Source organism: Solanum dulcamara, chromosome 2 (genome assembly GCF_947179165.1).
Source record: "Solanum dulcamara chromosome 2, daSolDulc1.2, whole genome shotgun sequence".
In the NCBI taxonomy this organism is placed as follows: domain Eukaryota; kingdom Viridiplantae; phylum Streptophyta; class Magnoliopsida; order Solanales; family Solanaceae; genus Solanum; species Solanum dulcamara.
The window spans coordinates 82,225,453-82,244,705 of NC_077238.1; the positions used below are offsets into that span (position 1 = coordinate 82,225,453).

General features: G+C 32.6%; 3 protein-coding genes and 1 non-coding gene across 4 annotated transcripts; 2 read left to right on the plus strand and 2 right to left on the minus strand.

Moving 5' to 3' along the window:
* The first annotated feature begins 49 nt into the window (after window positions 1-49).
* LOC129881323 (U5 spliceosomal RNA) lies at window positions 50-169 on the plus strand. Its single transcript, XR_008765550.1, has one exon. It is a non-coding gene; the product is annotated as a U5 spliceosomal RNA (small nuclear RNA).
* Window positions 170-9,454: 9,285 nt separating this feature from the next.
* On the minus strand, window positions 9,455-10,276 carry LOC129878943 (uncharacterized). Its single transcript, XM_055953495.1, has one exon. It carries the CDS (start codon window positions 10,193-10,195, stop codon window positions 9,626-9,628), a length of 570 nt encoding a protein of 189 aa, XP_055809470.1. The 5' UTR covers window positions 10,196-10,276; the 3' UTR covers window positions 9,455-9,625.
* A 1,355-nt stretch (window positions 10,277-11,631) lies between these two features.
* Window positions 11,632-15,121, minus strand: LOC129881112 (2-alkenal reductase (NADP(+)-dependent)). The gene is made up of 6 exons (XM_055955463.1): window positions 15,092-15,121; window positions 14,639-14,928; window positions 13,434-13,611; window positions 12,690-12,856; window positions 12,520-12,602; window positions 11,632-12,241 (listed from the first exon to the last, which is right to left on the minus strand). The coding sequence occupies exons 2-6, from the start codon at window positions 14,897-14,899 to the stop codon at window positions 11,863-11,865; spliced, it is 1,068 nt and encodes a 355-aa protein (XP_055811438.1). The 5' UTR covers window positions 14,900-14,928; window positions 15,092-15,121; the 3' UTR covers window positions 11,632-11,862.
* Window positions 15,122-15,912: 791 nt separating this feature from the next.
* Window positions 15,913-18,323, plus strand: LOC129881114 (L-ascorbate oxidase homolog). The gene is made up of 3 exons (XM_055955465.1): window positions 15,913-16,813; window positions 17,110-17,569; window positions 18,023-18,323. Exons 1-3 carry the CDS (start codon window positions 15,913-15,915, stop codon window positions 18,321-18,323), a joined length of 1,662 nt encoding a protein of 553 aa, XP_055811440.1.
* The last annotated feature ends 930 nt before the right edge of the window (window positions 18,324-19,253 follow it).

Consider the following 19,253-nt stretch of genomic DNA (forward strand, 5'->3'; position numbering starts at 1 on the left):
TATGGTATTCTTCTACTAGCTAGGAAACAATATTCTTAGTTGATGTACGCAGCCACGCAGTGAGCATAAAACGAACTATTCTTTCGTCTTTTACTAAAGAATATTGTGAGCGCGCTGTAATTACTGGCATACGCCCATTTTTGGAGGGGTCTATCTTCTTTGAAGACCCCAAAAAAGAGGACCAACATGGGTTGTAGTGTAGTGGTGAGACTGATTCACTCTTAACCAGAGGTCTTGGGTTCAATCCCTGGGTATGGAAAAATTTCGTTGGGATCACCATCCCCGAATAAGCCCTGCACTACGCGATCCAACCGAATTTAGTCGGAACTCCGCTGACTCCGGACACCAGGTGTGAAACCAAAACAAATATTCTTAGTTGATGTTGATCTTTTTTTAATATATAATGAACTCAAGAGGATGTGTTACAAATGTGCAGGTTGAGTTAAATTTAGGTGACTCAAAGAACGAAAATAAACGATTATGATATAGCCGACCAAAACTTGCTTGAGTCAAAATGTAATCATTGAAATCATAAACATGGACGGAGCCAGGTAGGGCAAAGAGGATCAATCCAAATTCTTTTCGCGGAAAATTACATTATTTATACATAATTAAAAATATTTTTTATGTATATATAGTAAATGTGATTCGTGTGTTTGCTTTTTTATACTTTAAATCCCATAGTGAAATTTCTGATGATTGCCAAAATATTCGTCGATCATCCCTTTTTGGGACAACTATTAAGTAAATGATGCTCTCTTTATTTCTCTTTACAATTTATGAATCTTTTAGACCGTAGTCTAATAATCTCTTTTGAAAAAATTGAAAAATCTCATGAAAAATGGTTAAATAATACTCTGATTAAAAAATCGTATAGGCTTAGAAAATAGTCTGATATTTTGTTTTGGCTATAATTGCATAATTTTTAAAATAGGGACAAAATCTAAATAGTAACTTAGGAAAGGGCATTTGCGTAAATTAGATGGGTCATAACCACGTCTAACATGACCCAACCTCCTCTCTTTTTTTTTTCTTTTTTTTCTTTTAGTTTTGATTTTTCTATTAAAAAAAAAGTGAAAGCTAATGTATTTTTCTTAAATTCTTCTTGATTGACATAATCCTCCATCTCGAAATTTGATTTGATATGTTTGAATTTTGGTTGCATTTTAACCCGTTGGGTTACACTATTTTGACATGTTTTGACTCAATAGTTCGATGGGTCGTTTTGAATCCAATTCATTAGATCAAGTCAATAAACGAGTTATAATTCAATTTGCTATTAAAAATGGGTAATTTTGTTATCAATGAGTAAGCATTAAACATTCCATCACAACTCTTGTTAGTTATTATTATCTTATTTTTGCTTTATTATAATACTAAAAATCAATACCGACAACATTGCTTTAGCATTTCCATTTTATTTTTAATAATATAATTTATTATTTCCTCATAAGGATTTGATTAAACTAAAATGATATTAGTACTTTATGTATATTTGACTTATATGTTAAATAAAATTTTAATTTTTTTTTCCTTAAACTTTTTGTCAAATCAAGAAAAGATAGAAAAGGGGGAAAATCACTTGCAAAGAATCCAGCAAATGGATACAAATGCAAGCTGTAGACACTACAAGGGTTTTGCCATTTCGAACAACAAACACACTAGGAAACGGTGGAGTTTTCATGATATATACTTCAATATCCATTCTAATTTATTTGATACTTTTTTATTTCTCCAGAATCACTTTAATTGAGGATAAATTAGATTAAATTAATTTAATATTTTAAAATAAAAAATTAAATATTCTAATAAGACGTAATAAATAGATATATATATATATATATATATATATATATATATATATATATATAAATTTGGGCTTAGCAAATAAGTAAGCATTCTAACTTTGAGAGTACACAGTTAGATAGCTTAACTTGATCTCAACTGACAACTAAACACTCCTACTTGTCTTCAATGTGTCTCGTGGACGCCTGGTACTGACGTGACAAATAAATTTTGGAGGAATTTAGATGATCATTCTATAAGTAAAAATATAATATTCAACTGACACATTGAAGACGAGTTGAGTGTTTATCCTTGCATACTCAAAGTTTTAATTTTTACTTTCAATTGAAATTAAGTTTAAGTGTTTGTTTATGTATATTTTTTTATATCAGCATAATGAAACAATATATTCTAAACTATTAATGAAAATTTACAGAATTTAAATCTCAAAAAACAAAATGTGTCCCATATAAATTAGGTGAGCAGGTACAATCATAGTGAGAAAAAAAAAGAAGCAAAAGGAACAGAAGATATGACTTTCTTTGACCCATTTTAGTTTATATTATGTTGGGTTAAATTCTATACACTGAAAAAATATATAAAATATCTAAATTATTTATACAGATAATTCTAAATTAATCTTTATGATTCTTATCAATTCATTATAAAAAATAAAAAAAAAACATAGAAATTTTGTCGCTAACTCACAATATAGAAAAAAATTGTAGCTAATTTTATTAAATAACGAATTAATAATAAATTATCTAAAAATTATGTTAGATCTACACTATTTATTTACAGATTATCGACAAATTCTTTAACTATTTATTTTCTTAGAGTGATTAGTCGACTCAATAAAATTAATTCTTTTTAAAGATAAATTAACAAAAAATTATATTAGTTATATACTATATAATAACATATTAGTGATGAATCTCATACGATTTTTTCTTTCTTTTTTGTTAGTGATGAATCATGACTTGATAAATAATATAGTACGATACTACGAATAATCTTTATACTATCGATGTGTATAATCTAAGATACCCTATTGAGTTTTTAATGGCCAAGAAATCATATCTAGCCAATTCAGTGAAAATATTCGAACATGAACAATCTAATTTCTCTCTCTTCATCTTTATTAAAGGTATTGGAAAAAGGTGGTGGTGGTGAATTGGTTGGTTGTAAGATTAAATACTCCTTCCGTTTATTTTTAGTTGTTCAATATTTTAAAAGTATATTTTTATTTTGACTTGTTATTTTTAACATATAACGAAGAATATTTTTTAAGAGACTTATAAAGTTCAAAGTGGATAAATAAATATGTACGGAAAAAGTATATGATTCTCCCTATCAATATGTTCCTCGCAACCTAGTCCAATCGTGTATATCCTTAAAGCTTCTTACACTACACCTCAACATTTCAATAATATAGTCTTAACAAATTTATCATTACAACAACAACATCCAATAACAAATTAAGTATAATTTCATAACGGAGAAAATAGTAGGTACGCAACCTAGTTATTCTTATTCTGTGAAGATAGAGAAATTTTTTTCGATATATCCCCAATTTAGATAATAGTTTATAAAATATCAAATATCTCAAGCAAATTATACGATAGTAAAGAAAGCCATACTGAAAAAACAAAGGAGAAGACATATTTTCTTCTCCTGAGTGTCTTATCCACGATCAGTGCACGAAAAGGATCGTTGGCCGGTTGTGAAAGCTTTATTATATGGATATTCTTCTCTACATTTCTTTTTTCAACTGCTTAGGATAAGAAATGGAATCCGCCTTTGCCTGAGACATACACAACACCCAATGCAAGACTTCTTTGAATCTGGTCTATCGCTATTCCGACAGTCCCTTAGTCCCATACCAGCTGTCGATCTATCTCATATTCGCAGAAGAAAGAACTTGCTTAATGCCATGCCGGAAGACAATAGCAAACAAAAAATATGATGGTAACTGAAGCAAAGAAAATAACGATTAATTCTAAAATCAAAGAATAAGCTAGTATAGGATGATGATGATGGTAGTAGTGGTGGTGGTGATGTAATAATAATAACAATATCATGATAAGGAAACTAGGCAACGATCGACTACTTACTGATCTTCTTCCATAATCTTCAACCTTCATATCTTGTCCTTAGTAAGCTTCAGGTGTGTCATGCCTGGTATAATTACCTTTTTTAAAAACTTTTTTGGCCTACATCTATCTCTCATCATACCCATCATAGTCAACCTCTAACACAGTCCAACCCAGCCCAAGATTGTCCGCTTTGGTTCGACCCTTCTTGGCCACCTCAAGACTTTTTGGCATGACTATCTTGTTCCCTTGGACTTTAACCTAAAAGACGCATTCATTAATTAACGATTAAATTCAAAACTCAGTCTTATAAAACTCCTAAATTATATATATATATTAGTGTAGCTTACGTGCGTTGCACGTATATGCCACATTAATATAATAGATTTCACGTAAAATGAATTTATTATATAATATTGCAACTAAAGTTACAATACATATAATTATATTAATTTAAATGGAAAAAAATTCAAAATTTAATATATGTGTATTGCATGTGTATATCGCATCAATTTATTAGCAAAAAATACATAAAAAAGATTATATTATTGAAAAATAACAATTAACACTAAAAATAAATGTAATATTTATAATTGCTTATTAAAAACATAAATATCAATCTACTACATAACTTTATCTCACAAGAAACTTCACCTCTGTGTCGATATTTATGATAAACAATGTAAAATTTGGTTTTTTTGTTATAGTGGTCAACTCCTCTTTATTTTAAGCTTTTTTGACTTTAAATTCTAGAATTCGGGACAAAGTAAATATATAAATTTATAATAAAAGAATCCTAAAGTTAATAACCTAACTAAAACCAAAAAATCTATTCAAAGAAAAATCTAAAGAAGCCTAAACCTAATTAACTAAAACTAAATTCTATATACACAGCACTTTTGATTATCTCCACAAAAAATAATTAAAATTTCTAAAGAAAGAAAACCTAAAAGTTCTAAACTTAATTAAAGAAAAAAGTCTATTATAGACACAGTAATTTTGATTTTCTTAACAAAAAAAAATTATTAGTATTAATACTGCACCACTATCGTTATTTTTATTGTTATTAATAGTATCAGCTACTTGATAGATATTATATTAATAATATATTTGAAAAATATTGTATTTGATTCAATTAAAAGCTCGAAAAAGTACATCAAACACACACTCCATTCATACCAAATATAATTAGGACTTCTAATAGTTGTAATACGGATGTTTTAATTGATTTTAAACTTTTAAATATTGAAAGAAATAGTAAGTATGGTGAAAAGACGATTTTATCTAAAGCGGAATTTTTTAATGAAGGGGAAAAAGTTCAATCAACATTTTACGGATCTTCATGTTTTTAATATAGTATAGATATATATATAAATTATAACATCTTAATCTATATATGTATGGAAAAAAATCTATCATGTTAAAGACTAGTATGTCATTAGAAAATTTGTAAGACAATGCATATTAGCTTAAATCTTCAAACTATTAGATTCATATAGTCTAAATAAGTGGATTGTTAGTGTGAATTCATACAGTTGACATCAATTTATTTGGAAATTCAAGTGCACTGATCGTTCATTAATTTGGATCCCCTGGCAGGAAAAGAAATGCTTAGGGTGGAAATGCTGACTCCAATGAAGTCTATGACATTTTTCAATAAAGTTGTGGTGGAATAGATAATATTGGGTCCTTCCATTCTTAATCCGATATCTTTGATATGAAAAACAAATTGTTAGAATGCGCTTTTGTTTTTAAATGAGCCTTACATAATGCGAATTAATCTGATGCTCCATGCAAGTAGTGAACAACTAATTCCAAACAAATAAAGAAAGAAATGTTATTGGGGGACAAGGCATCATAATTCATAGCCATGTGATGACCAAAAATCAAATGAAAGAATGAAATGTAGGAGTTTGCCAACTTCACCTAATCACTAAAAATAATTAGAATTGAGATTGAACATGTGAAGGAGAAGTAATAACGTTGTACAAGAATATTTTTTTTATATATATACATTTACACCAATATAATGAATTGACTGCCCAATTTAGAAAAGGATATATAAGGAATCCAATTCACCAAGGATCTTTTTGTACTAGAGAAATGTAATCCACGTATAGAGTATTTGGAAATTCTTTGTGGGGGTGTTAGTATATATTGTAAGAACGATGATTTGACCAGTTTACGCTTGTAACGACCTTCTCCCGTCGTTAGGGGTAGGCCAATGGGGAAGGATTCCGGGCCAGAAAACTTCGGATAGTAACTTCAGAAAATTTGAGTCAGGCCAGACTCGAACGAATACTGAGTCAGGTGAAGTCTAGGGTGATCATGTAAACGATGGAAGGTCAAATTTATAATTTGATTGAACAGGATGATAGCCAAGGCGATACGGAGCGTTGATGGCTTCGCGAAATCGCATTCGGGCGAGTAAAACTCCCGAAATCAAAGTTTGCGCGAGGGGTATATTTTAATACGTTTTTGAAAGGGGGTGTGTTGTGAAATGAGGGCTTGGGGAACAAACTCCGAGCTCTCTGTTCCCGCATATCCCGCCAGAGCGGGACAGTAGCGACTTAAGTCGTGAAAAAGATCAGAAACGGTCTTTTCTACAACATTCAGCTTCTAAAACCCCAAGAGCGCCACCTAGGGCGATTTTCATTGATTTTTCACGCTTAAGGTAAGAATTTTACTCTCCATATTCATATTTTGATTCTTGGTAACTAGAAGTATGGGTGAAAATCATTTGGGGAGAGTTTGAAATAAAAATTTATGATGGAAAATAGCCCTAGGGTAAGGTTAGGATCATGGGTTTGCCCTAGGGAATGAACTGGTATTGTATTTCTTGTTAGTTAGGTCATTGTGTTGATCTTTGATATGTATTTAATGTTTATAGACCAAGAACGAGAAGAACGAACCCGAAAAGGAAAGGTTATTGTGTTGTAAGGTTCTGAAAGCTTGAATTTGAGGTATGTGATGGTTTAGTTTCTCGTATGGATTTCATATACCGATTAAATTGCTTCATGGTATACATATGTTTATATGAATAGAGAAACATGCTAGATTATGTGTGAAATAATCACTTGTTGGCTTGTTATTGTGATGAACCTGGTTTTTGTGGTATAAATGTTGTAAACATTCAATGTTCTTGTGATTGTGATATCTTGGGATCGGGTGTCACGTTCCGACACATAATTTGGATCGGGTGTCATATTGTGATACGTATTTGGATCGGATGTCACGTTCTGACACATACTTGAATCTGGTGTCATGTTCCGACACAAAGCTGATTATTTGTAGGTCCCTTGAGACGACCCTTGTGTAAAATTATAGCATGTAAAAGACATTGAGCTGTGATATTGAGATGTGGTTGACTTATTCTGTACATGTATATGCCTATTGTGTTGAAATTTACTTTTCTATGATCCGCTTACTGGCTAACTGCGTGATCCTACCAGTACACCGTTGTTTTTGTGTACTGATACTACTCTTGCTCTGCTTTTTTGTTGAGTACAGGGCATATTCAGCCGGTTGCAAAGAGACCTAGGTTGAAAGATTAGCAAGTTGTTCAAAGTCCAAGGGTGAGCTATTCTGTCATGCTGTCGTGGACTTTTTTTTATCTATCTCAGTCCTTCTTTCGAGACTCGGATGTTCAGACGATATTTCTGTTTATTTATTTATTTCTATATGGAGTTGTACTCCTGTTCTAGACTTGTTAGTTAGTGTTTTGGTACGATGACTTTCAGTTCCTAGGATGTGTTTACTTCCACACTTCATTGTTATTAACCTGGTTGGCTGAGTATATGGGAACTCAATATTATTTCTGGTTTATTTCTGCTTCCGCAAGTTTTTAACTATTATCTCCTAGAGTTTGATAAGTTGGCTGTAGAAATGGTTCTCCTACTGGAATAAGTATTGTGGGTGTCATCCACGACGTGTTGGGATCGTGACAACGCGTACCTCAATTATTTTTTCAAATACATGCTACCCCTTACTAAATAAATACTAAGTAACTTTGTCCACTTTTAACGCGCACCTCAACTATTTTTTTGAATACATGTCATCCCCTACTAAACAGATACTATGTAATTTTGTTCACTTTTAGAACTACTTTGTGATACTATAGTGAAAAGATTAGTGAATTTTAACTCGAATGAGTAGGCTACTTATTATTTTTATCAAACTTCGTAATATTTGATTTGATTGTTTTACATTACATATAACTAGGTACTCTTTAATTAGTGCTCTTTATTCTTATTATTCATGTCATTTTATTGTGATTATTGCTGAGAGTATGCGTGATAGTTTTTACAATTATAAATTATAATAACATAATTTTCATGGATTTGAGAGACTTCATGTGTTTTAATTTATGCGACATTTTTATTTTTTGAGATATAAATTACGTAAAACTTTGATCAATGATTTAATATCATATTGACATGAAAAGATCGAATTGCAACTTATCGTATTTTTTGTATAATTTTTGAATATCGCCACATAAAATTGAGTCTCCTTGCATGCGCCAAGCTCACAAATAGATTTAGCAACTGCTACCGGTGGCGGTTATAGCTTAGTGCTACGGATTCAACTGAACACGATATTTTTTATACGAAATTATTACAAGCATGAAAGATATTCATGTTAACTCATAGAAAATATATACTCATATATGTTATTGTTAGTTGTTGTGGCTCTTTCTTATATTATGCAACACATAATTGTTCCTTGTAGTCTGCAAATCACATGTTGGCCTTTTTTTTTGATAAATATAAATGGTGATAAGACTTAAACTCTAAAACCTACTATGTTAAATGATCGATTTATCTTATCTAAAAGCTTTGATGGTGCGTGTTATTTTAGATTATGTTAATTATGTCTTCAACATGAAGGATGTTCTTTGTGAAGCTTGGATTATCAATATCACTCAAATATGAGCCCTTTCTTATGCTAAAAATATTTTCCATTTAGAGTAGTTGTTAATACAAATACGAGAAACTTAGTTATAGCAATTTTTGTACATTCAATGTATTCTACGAATAGAAGATAAAGTTGAACAAACACAATAAAATTAAAAAATGAAAGATTTCATTCAAATTGTTCATGTGATATTTTCCCAAAAAGCTAATGATAGATTCTTCCCTCCTCCGGAACAACAATTGCTACTTTCTCACCAAATAGATGTTTTACCATAATCTTGCTGCTTATAGAATTAGAATGGTTCATGAACTGATTTCCCCCTCTCAATGATGTTTTACCATAAACTTTGATTCAAATTTTGTATTTATCGTAAAAAAATTTTATTAAATATGTCACTTAAAATGACTAGAATCTCAAATTCCATAAGTTTCAAATTCCGACTCCTCACTCATAAAAAACATTAGTAGCAAATGTTGCATAATTTCAATGTACCAATTCATTTAATGGAGCATCCAAAGGAAAAATCCAATCAAATTATGTTACAAATGAAATAAATCAATGACCTTCCAAAGTAAAAATCCAATCAAATTACATCAACTAACCAAACAACAAATCATTTTTTTACAATTAAAATAGAAGTTCACATTTGCAAATATAACCACTAGTAGTAACATGTTGCATAATTTCGATTTCCTCATTATACAAAGTACATATTCAAATAATAGACCTTCCAAAGTCAAAATCCAATCAAATTACAACAACAAACCAAATTAAATCAAGGAATTAACAAATAAAATAGAAGTTCACATTTGCAAAAAATAGCCACTTTCTACTTAAACTTGAAATGGCCATGGCCAATTCTTGACATCTTCCTCATCTTGAACTCTACCTCTGTTCTTCATTGCAACATTCCCATTATTTCCTTCAACATAAGCATAATATTTCAAGAAAAATGCAAGTGTAAGAACAACCCATTCAAGACAAAAGATCAAAGCACATAATCCACCAGCTAATCTCAAAATCACAACACCATCTTCCTCTCTGACATAGGAATTCAATTTTCCGAGGAAATCCCCTGTTTTCGTGAATATCAGCACGAAAACAGAGCCTTGGAATATTGCTGTGAGTACGGAGGACACCATATGTGCTCCGTACCATTTGCTAGTGCCAGCACCGGAGGGTGCTGACACAGTGGCGCAGCCAAAGACTGCACCACCTATAGTGAGGACGTGGAGGAGGATGAAGAAGAACCCGATCAGGGAGGGGATTAATCGGAGGGATAAAGTCAAGAAAATGCAGCTGGAAGATGCACCAAGAAGAATGTAGTTACAAAAAAGGAAGATTTTGTGTGTTGTGTGGTGATGGGATTCAGTTGAATCTGAGTAATAATTGTTGAATCCCATTTTCTTGAACAAATTTTGAGTTTTTGATGATTTTTTTGGAGATTTTGGGAAGTGGGGTTTTGATAATTTGATGCAAAAGAAGTGAATTGAGGAGAATTACAGATGAATTGTGTGTATATATAGGTATTTGTGGGGGCTGGGGGTCTCAACGGTCATATTATTTGAAATCTGAGGTATAATATAAGACCGTTTGAAAATAGAAAGTGAAAATATACAAAATATTTGGCAACGGCTAATGAAGGATTCATATGCATTTAGTTTAATGATGTTTGGGTCGTTTTGCGTGTATCTCGATTAATTATATGGAGTATCTGTTATCTCTCACAATTATCTGTATTGGGTAACTTTTTCTAGCAGTGTAACAGCTAATAAAGGATTGTATGTCTCCGGATTAGTTTGTGTGTATCCCGAGTAATTGTACGGAGTATCTATTAACAATCATGTGTTTCGGATAACTTTATCTAGCAGTGTAACGGCTAATGAAGGATTTTATGGTGTCTGATCCGATTAGTTTATGTGTATCTCGACTAATTGTATGGAATTACCTCTACCAATCATGTGTATCGAGTAACTTTATCTAGTACTGTAACGGCTAATAAAGGATTTTATGATGTCCGGATTAGTTTGTGTATATTTCGACTAATTGTATGGAGTACTTGTTATCTCTCACAATCATGTGTATCGAATAACTTTATTCACCAAACTTGAACAGATAAAAAACAAAATCACATAATAATATAATATTGTTGTCTCTGTTGACCTCACATTGTGGGATTTCGCTGGATTGCTGTTGTTGTTGTATGGTTGTCTTTGTTGAAATTTGAATTAGAAATTTTATTTCAAAATCTTTTTGGGGTGGCGGCCAAGGGCGGAGCTAATTAACACCTTTTTACTAGAAAATTATACTATTATATAGATAGGTCAAACTTTTATATAGTATTATATTAAATTCTTTTAACATTGTGTATATATACTTTATTTTATATTTTGATTTCATTTTTTGAAAATTCTGAATTTGACACAATGTGTAACATGGTGTAGATTTTATATGAAACATTTAACCATTTGACTAATTGATATGTATTCTTACTTTTATTTGTGACCTTAAAGAGGTTACATTTAATATGCTTTAACAAAAGTGGAATACAATTATTGCAAGAATATAGTGTGCATGAGGTTAATTATATTTATCTACCAAAGTTATTCTCAACACCTTCATCAATTTCATCTTCACATTTCTCATCATTCAATTTCATTGTTTGCTAAAATTAATTTGGTTGATAGTTCAGGTAGGAAACTTACACTCAAAAATACGAGATAGTTTAAATGTGTTTTTGATCCTTCACACAAAAATTATAACGGTCGCTTGATTTACTGCTAGGTTATGAAGCTATTAGCAATGCAGTGATTAATAATACGAATATATAATGCAAGAATTATATAATGCAGGAATTATTTCTTGTTGAATGTTTAATTTGATATATTAACTACATAACTATAGAACAATCAGTGTTTATTGTCTTGTCAGTTTACAACTTGGTCTACATAGGCCTTGTTCCTGATGCAAAAATGGTCTTTTTTTTGCAAACAGGGAAGGTCATGTTAAGCTCGGAGGTAGCAGTAAGATCTCTGTCTCTAGAAAAAAAACAGAGGGGTCTGGATTAAGATCAATGGTGAGCGACACGGATGACCTGTTTACCCATGTTCCGTCCAGAAAACAGTCCAACAAAAGCATACGGACCACTCTCGAGGCCTTCGTTCATGTCTTCTAAATACGTAATCTTTCCCTGCTTGTACAAACTAGTAACGTCTTCAAGAAAGCGCGGGAATAGATGTAGATAATCGCTCTGGAGAAAGCCCTGCATCTTAACGCGCTTTGTGATCAGCTGAAACAAGTTGTGTATACCTTGTGGATTGGAAAGACTTTGCTGAGACACCATTCCACAAATGGCAATCCGGCCATGGATCCTCATGTTGAGCAATGCTGCGTCTAGAATGGATGCACCAACGTTGTCAAAGTAAATGTCGATTCCCTCGGGGAAATATCTATCAAGCAAAGTGAAAATAAGAGTTAGTTGATTTGATTGTTACTACGAAAATGGACTGTATTCATCTTTATCGTGCTCTAAGCAGAAGCAGAGGCAGAGGCAGAGGCAAATCCATGATCTAGAGTCAGTGAGTTCAGAACGAGCGTGATCTTACTATGTTTTTCTCTCATAACAATGAATCCATTTGAACCCACAAAGATGACCTAAATCCACCTCGGGCTCTCAACTATTCTACTTTCCGATGGTTAGTGACGTTTGTTTAGACATTTTCCTCACCTTTTGAGAGCTTTATCAAGATCTTCTTCTTCCTTATAGTTGAATGCTCCATCAAATCCAAGCTTACTCTTTAATATGTCAACCTAATAATATGTGGTTGAATTTGCAGTCAATTATAACATGATTGCAGTTTCTAAAAGACATTACAATTCGCGGAAACAGAAACTTACTTTTTGTTTTGTCCCGGCACTTCCTATGACATAGCATCCGTGTAACTTCGCGAGCTGGCCAACGAGCTGGCCAACTGCTCCCGAAGCAGCAGAGACGAAAACATAATCCCCTCTTTTAGGTGTGCAAACCTCGTAAAATCCAGCATAAGCTGTAAAACCTGGCATACCTGTATAAAGTCGACATTCATGAGACATCATAATATAACTAGAAAATCATGTCTAACAATACGAGGAATAGGCAATCCCTCGATCCTATATGATCCCATTCTTTTTTGCCCCGATGATTAGTTCAAGTGTCAAAGATCGAGGGGCTTGCAATTTAGATCACATGTTTGAGCCTGCATCAGGGGAACTAAGCCTGATATTCAAGTGGAGAAGGGTAGAGGGACGGCATCAAACAAAAATCACTTACAAGAGGAAGTCTGTCTTTACTTTTTTTTTTATTAGTAACTTTGTATTGATGGAAATTGCAGATTAAGAAATGTGCAGAAAAATAAGAACTGCATAGCCTTCGGATTCAGATACAACTTCGACAAGGAAATACATAAAACATTTGTAATTTCTTAAGTTCATCCTATTGAACTCAAAAAAAAAAACTAGTTTGGTGATAAGGAAATATGATACTAAAGAGGCAAAAATAAAACTGCAAAAATCTCGGAAGAAGAGAAACAAACACTATAACAATCGATGTTATGGCGCTAATAAAAAGTTAAAGAGAGACTAAATGGTCAAGATTAACCATACCAAGAAGACCAACATGATACGACAGAGGCATATCATCCGCCTGAATTTTCCTCAGCTGATCGGTTTTGTATATTAAGCTGTATTCTTCCCAACCGGTGAAACCTGAGATTATATCACCTGGTTTGAAGTCTGGATTATCTGAGTCTAAAACTTTGGAGACGCCAAATCCTTCAATTACCTTTCGAAAACATGAATAGGATAAGTGTCATTGCAATAAACTTATGGCCAAGACAAAACAGAAAAAATGTTAAACTAAATTTCAAATGCTAGCATGTGATCTCTGTACTACAACAAAGTTCAACTATAAATGCAGCTACTAGAACTGGTTTTCTTGGTGCTTGTTGTCTGGTGTATGTAAATATTGGCCACCGGGAATTCGACAGATTTTGTTTGTCATGCACTGGTAGCAAATATCGCCTCCAAAAGCGCGGTTCTATTGTTGGGAAGATGTAGTTCGTCAACATCAAATGTATCCGTTAGGCAATTGTATTGAACTTCGAAGATGCATAGGCATAGCCATATAAATCCTCTATGCAGTTTAATTTTCCAGAAACAACGAAACTACAATAACAACGATAGTGTGGAAGAAAATAAAGACTCAAATTCCCACATTCAAATGTTTCGGTTAGATTAATGTAATCAAATTTAGGGATACTTTGTATACGCAATTAGGCATGAGTATACTAAACATCCAGTTTTGCTGGAAACAGAAAGCCTTTTCAGTCCTATGTTGTTCAGACTCTTCAAGAATGGCAATAGGTGCGTGTCGGATCCTCTAAAAATAGTGCATTAACGTTTTTGGATCCTCCAAAAGTAGCTAAACATAAACTGCTACTATCTGAAAGCACTTTTTTGAAAATAAGCAAATTTTGGAAGCTGAAACTGGCTAATAGTATTGCAGTAAGTAACAATTTGGCTTGACCATCATATCGCGGTTACAAGATAACTACAGTTTACTGTCCATAAAATGCGGAATTGATAACACGGAAAACAAGACAAGCAACATTTGGAATTAAAGTAAAACTACACTTAACCAAAAATAATCAGTATATATAAGTTAAATCCTTACCGCATTACTTACCTCTCCCGAAACAAAAGGAGTGAGGTAACACGAAAAACAAAGCAACCACATTTACTATAACAAGTAAAACTACACTTAACTAAAAATAAGTGTATATAAGTTAAATCCTTAGGGCATTACTTACCTCTCCCGGAACGAAAGGAGGGAGGTAAGATCCCGTGAAATTGCGCATTCTTCCACGCATAAAAGGATCACAAGATAAGTATAAATTCTTCACCAATAATCCATTTGACCCTTTTGGTACTTTTTCAAGATTCAATTTTTTTCCAATTTTTAACTCCATATCACTTTCTTTTGGAATTCCTTCAATATACCCATTCAATATGATTTGTTTGTTTTCCACTGTTTTCCCTAGTAACTGACCCACTGCTTCTTCTTTGGCCATTTTTTTTTCTTCTTCTTCTTCCTCTGCTTCTGCAAATACAGAGACCAAACAAACAAAAAAATGGAAAATGGAAAATTTCTCAAAATTCAAGATTTTACTTTTTTTTGGTACCCTTTTGTAGTGGTTTTAGATTGATCACAGAAATGGTGGGATCTTGGAAAATTGGGGTTTTAATGAAGTGTGTAGTTATACCTGGTGTTAGGTACCAAATTATCCTACTCCTTTTTTGTGTGTGTGTCTGTATTGAACGGTACAAGATGTAACCACGTAGCAAGTTTTTTTTTGAGATCCGATAAAATTCAAATTCACGTGAAACTATTTATGAACCCGCTCTTCCATCAGCATTTTTTTCATTAGTAAGGTTCGACTAAATTTAAATTCGCAATTTGCAGAAATAGAAAACTAAATCCAAATTCGTGTGTTGCATCACTCACTCGACGACTAGATGCACAAAGTATTTGACACTCAAGCGGGATTTGGAGATGGACCACATCCGAAGAATTATAATGTAGGTAACATAGCTTGATGCTGGCATAAATGACTGATTTCACTGTTCTAACTAGTTGCTCTAAAACTCTTCTTCAAAAAACAAAATTTTGTATTTGATTTAAAATAAAAAGGTACTATTACTATATTATAATAATTAAAAATCTTTTGCATTACTTTTCTTGTACTTTCATATTATATTTTAGTCAACAAAAACTTATATAAATTTTTTGTAGGGTATTAAAAATATTTTTAAAAAATAAAGAAAGGCAAAGCACAAGAAGAGCAATTTTCTTTTTAAAAAAATAACCAAGGAGCAAACGATGCTTCCGGGCAACCCAGTTATATATATAAATGTGTAATGTCTTTTTTCCAACATAAAATTGTCAACTTGTTCTTATTTAGTTGTCCTTTCCTCTCATCGATATATAAAAAAAAAAATTGTTGAAATTTTTATATTTTATACTCAAAAGAGGACATAATTGAGAGAATATTTGCAAGTGAAGAACAAACAAAAAAATAAAAAGATGAATAAACAATTAATAAGTTTTGTTCTTCTTTTGTTATTTTCATGTTTGGTTAATGTACACGGAGAGGATCCTTACCTGACTTTCGAGTGGAATGTTACTTATGGTACTAGTTCTCCACTTGGTGTGCCACAACAAGTCATTTTGATCAATGGTCAATTCCCCGGACCTAAAATCAATTGCACATCAAACAACAACATTATTGTCAATGTGTTCAATCAATTGGATGAACCACTCCTTATAACATGGAAAGGGATCCAACAAAGGAAGAATTCGTGGCAAGATGGTAACCCAGGGACGAATTGTCCAATCCCTACTGGAAAAAATTTTACTTATCATTTTCAGGTTAAAGATCAAATCGGTACCTATTACTACCACCCTACTACAGCGTTACATAGGTCAGTTGGAGGGTATGGTCCCATAACTATATATAGTCGCGCTTTGATCCCTGTCCCATTTGATGCCCCAGCTGATGATTTCACCGTTCTCGTGAGTGATTGGTACACTAAAAGTCATAAAACATTGAAAGGCCTTTTAGACACCGGACGTTCACTTGGAAGGCCAGAAGGGATTGTTATTAATGGTAAAAGCGGAAAAGGTGATGGCAAGGATGAGCCTATGTTTACAATGGTCAAGGGTAAGACGTATAGGTTTAGGTTTTGCAACGTCGGGATGAAGGATACTATCAATGTTAGAATCCAAAGACATACAATGAAACTTGTAGAGATGGAAGGATCTCACACAGTTCAAAACTTGTATGAATTGATTGATGTTCATTTGGGTCAATGCTTATCAGTCTTGGTCACTGCTGATCAAGACCCTAAGGACTATTTCATTGTGGCTTCTTCACGTTTTACCAAAGAACCACGTGTCGCCACCGCCACCATCCGTTATGCCAACGGTAATATTGAATTACATGATCATTTCACCTTAAAAGTTTTTTAAACTGTTTGAATGAACACACACATATTTCTAGTAGCAACATTTTCAATTACTTAATTATATTATGTTTGAATACGGCCCCTTATTAGGTATAGGCTTTGATTCTCTTGGATGAGTCAAACACGTGTTTGTTTTTAGCTGATTATGAGATTTGAACATTCTAGGACATCTGCCTGCTCCAATACAATATTGAATTAATATTGTATGACAATCTCACATTTTTGCTACTTACTTAATTATATTATGTTTCAACAGGTAACGGCCCCGCCTCTCCGGAATTGGGAGAAGCCCCGGAAGGATGGGAATGGTCACTCAACCAATTCAACTCCTTCCGTTGGAATTTAACCGCGAGTGCAGCTAGACCTAACCCGCAAGGTAGTTACCACTACGGACAAATCAATATCACACGTACCATAAGGTTAGTGAGCACGTCCGGCGTTATCGATGGGAAACGTCGTTATGCCATCAACGGCGTCTCGCACAGGGATCCTGAGACACCTATTAAGTTGGCTCAATACTATGGTGTTGAGGACAAGGTGTTCAAATATGGCCTATGTAAGGATGAGTATATACCACCAAGTGGAAATGAAATAATCACAATTGCACCTAATGTGGTTAATGCTACATATCGCAATTTTGTGGAAATTATACTTGAAAACCATGAGAAGACTGTTCAATCTCGGCATTTGGATGGTTACAACTTCTTTGCTGTTGCGTAAGTACCTCGATTCTACTATATTTTTAAAGTTCTTAACGTTGAATTCATCGTAAAATTTTAAAATTATGAGTTCGAAATTCAATATTGCTGAATCATGCACCACATACCTAAAATTTCAAATCTCCTTATTTTTACGACATGACAAGTGTTATTTCAGTTATATGACCTTTTTTCTAAGTATGGATAGGAGATCGATCACCCCCCCTCCCCCACCCCCTCTTAAACAACAACAACAACTATATCTCAATCCTGAATATGTTTGGAGACAGTTATATGAATTCTCAACGACCATGTCGAACTTTATGCCACTTACCACACACACACCCCTATGTAGTCTCTTTACGTCATCAAAAGGGGTTGTGGATATCATTCCAAATGACATATTCAAATCCCATACATACCTTTTTTTTCTATATAAATTTCTGACTTCACCACTGATTTCGTATTCAGGATTGTACCGGGGAGATGGAAGCCAGAGATGAGACAAAACTACAACTTACTTGATGCAGTGAGTAGGAGCACAATCCAAGTATACCCAAACTCATGGGCTGCAATTATGATAACTCTTGACAATGCTGGGCTTTGGAATTTAAGGTCCAATTCACTTGAAAGACAATATTTGGGCCATCAACTCTATTTTAGTGTTCTTCCACCAAACAAATCTTTGAAAGATGAGTACAACATGCCTGATAATGATGTATTGTGTGGACTCATCAAGGATTTGCCTCATCCAAAACCTTACTCCATATAATTTAGATGGGCTATTCTGATATTATGTAACCACAGTGAACGCGATTTATATTTTTGTATTGCTTGGAAAGAAATTATTTTTTGTTGTTGTTGTTGTTGTGCTACTAATTGATTAATTAATTACTAGGATTTCCAATTATATTGTACATTTTCCAAGAAAAATCAATGCATTTATGACTATTTTTCTTCACAAGTAGCGTGTCGTTTTGTACCGAAAACCTACCTTATGTTATTTATTCAACACGTGTGATTTCTTTGTTTTTTTGTTGATATATTCTGCAATTTGTATTTGAATTTCTTTTAGTGAAATGAATTAGTTTTTTTTGTGAATTCCCTAAAGCAAATTTGCACAAAAAGAAATTTAGAAATGAGAACATTTGAATATGGTGCACTTTCAAGGATTAATTGCCTCTTCTAAAACCATATTCCATACAAATAATTGAATAAACACTTTTTTTTTGTTGTATTCTTTTTTTCAAAAAAAAAATCATTTTTTGGTACGACTATCATGTCATCATGAAGAGTATAAGTTTAATGTACTGACAGCATAAAAATTGTTTACATAAGCAATTTACCTATAAAATAACTATAATTAAATTTTTATTACAAATATTATTAATTGGTATAACTTGGTAAAAAAATGGAGATTATTTGCTATTGCAAGCTAAACTATACTAATAGTATTAAAAATCTTTATATTGTCTGTGTATATAAATTAAGTTCATTAAAGTTTTCTTATGTTTCTTTTTGCAACTTTGAATTCCTCTATCAATGTTGTTCCTCATCTCAATTTCTTACTTCATCTCTCTATGCAAATCCAAATTTAGTTGGTATTCCAATACATCATCGAACATTAAGTGAAAAATCAAAAAATATATATATTTATATAGAGAGAGCTAAATAAAAATTGTATACAAATGCTCATAAATTT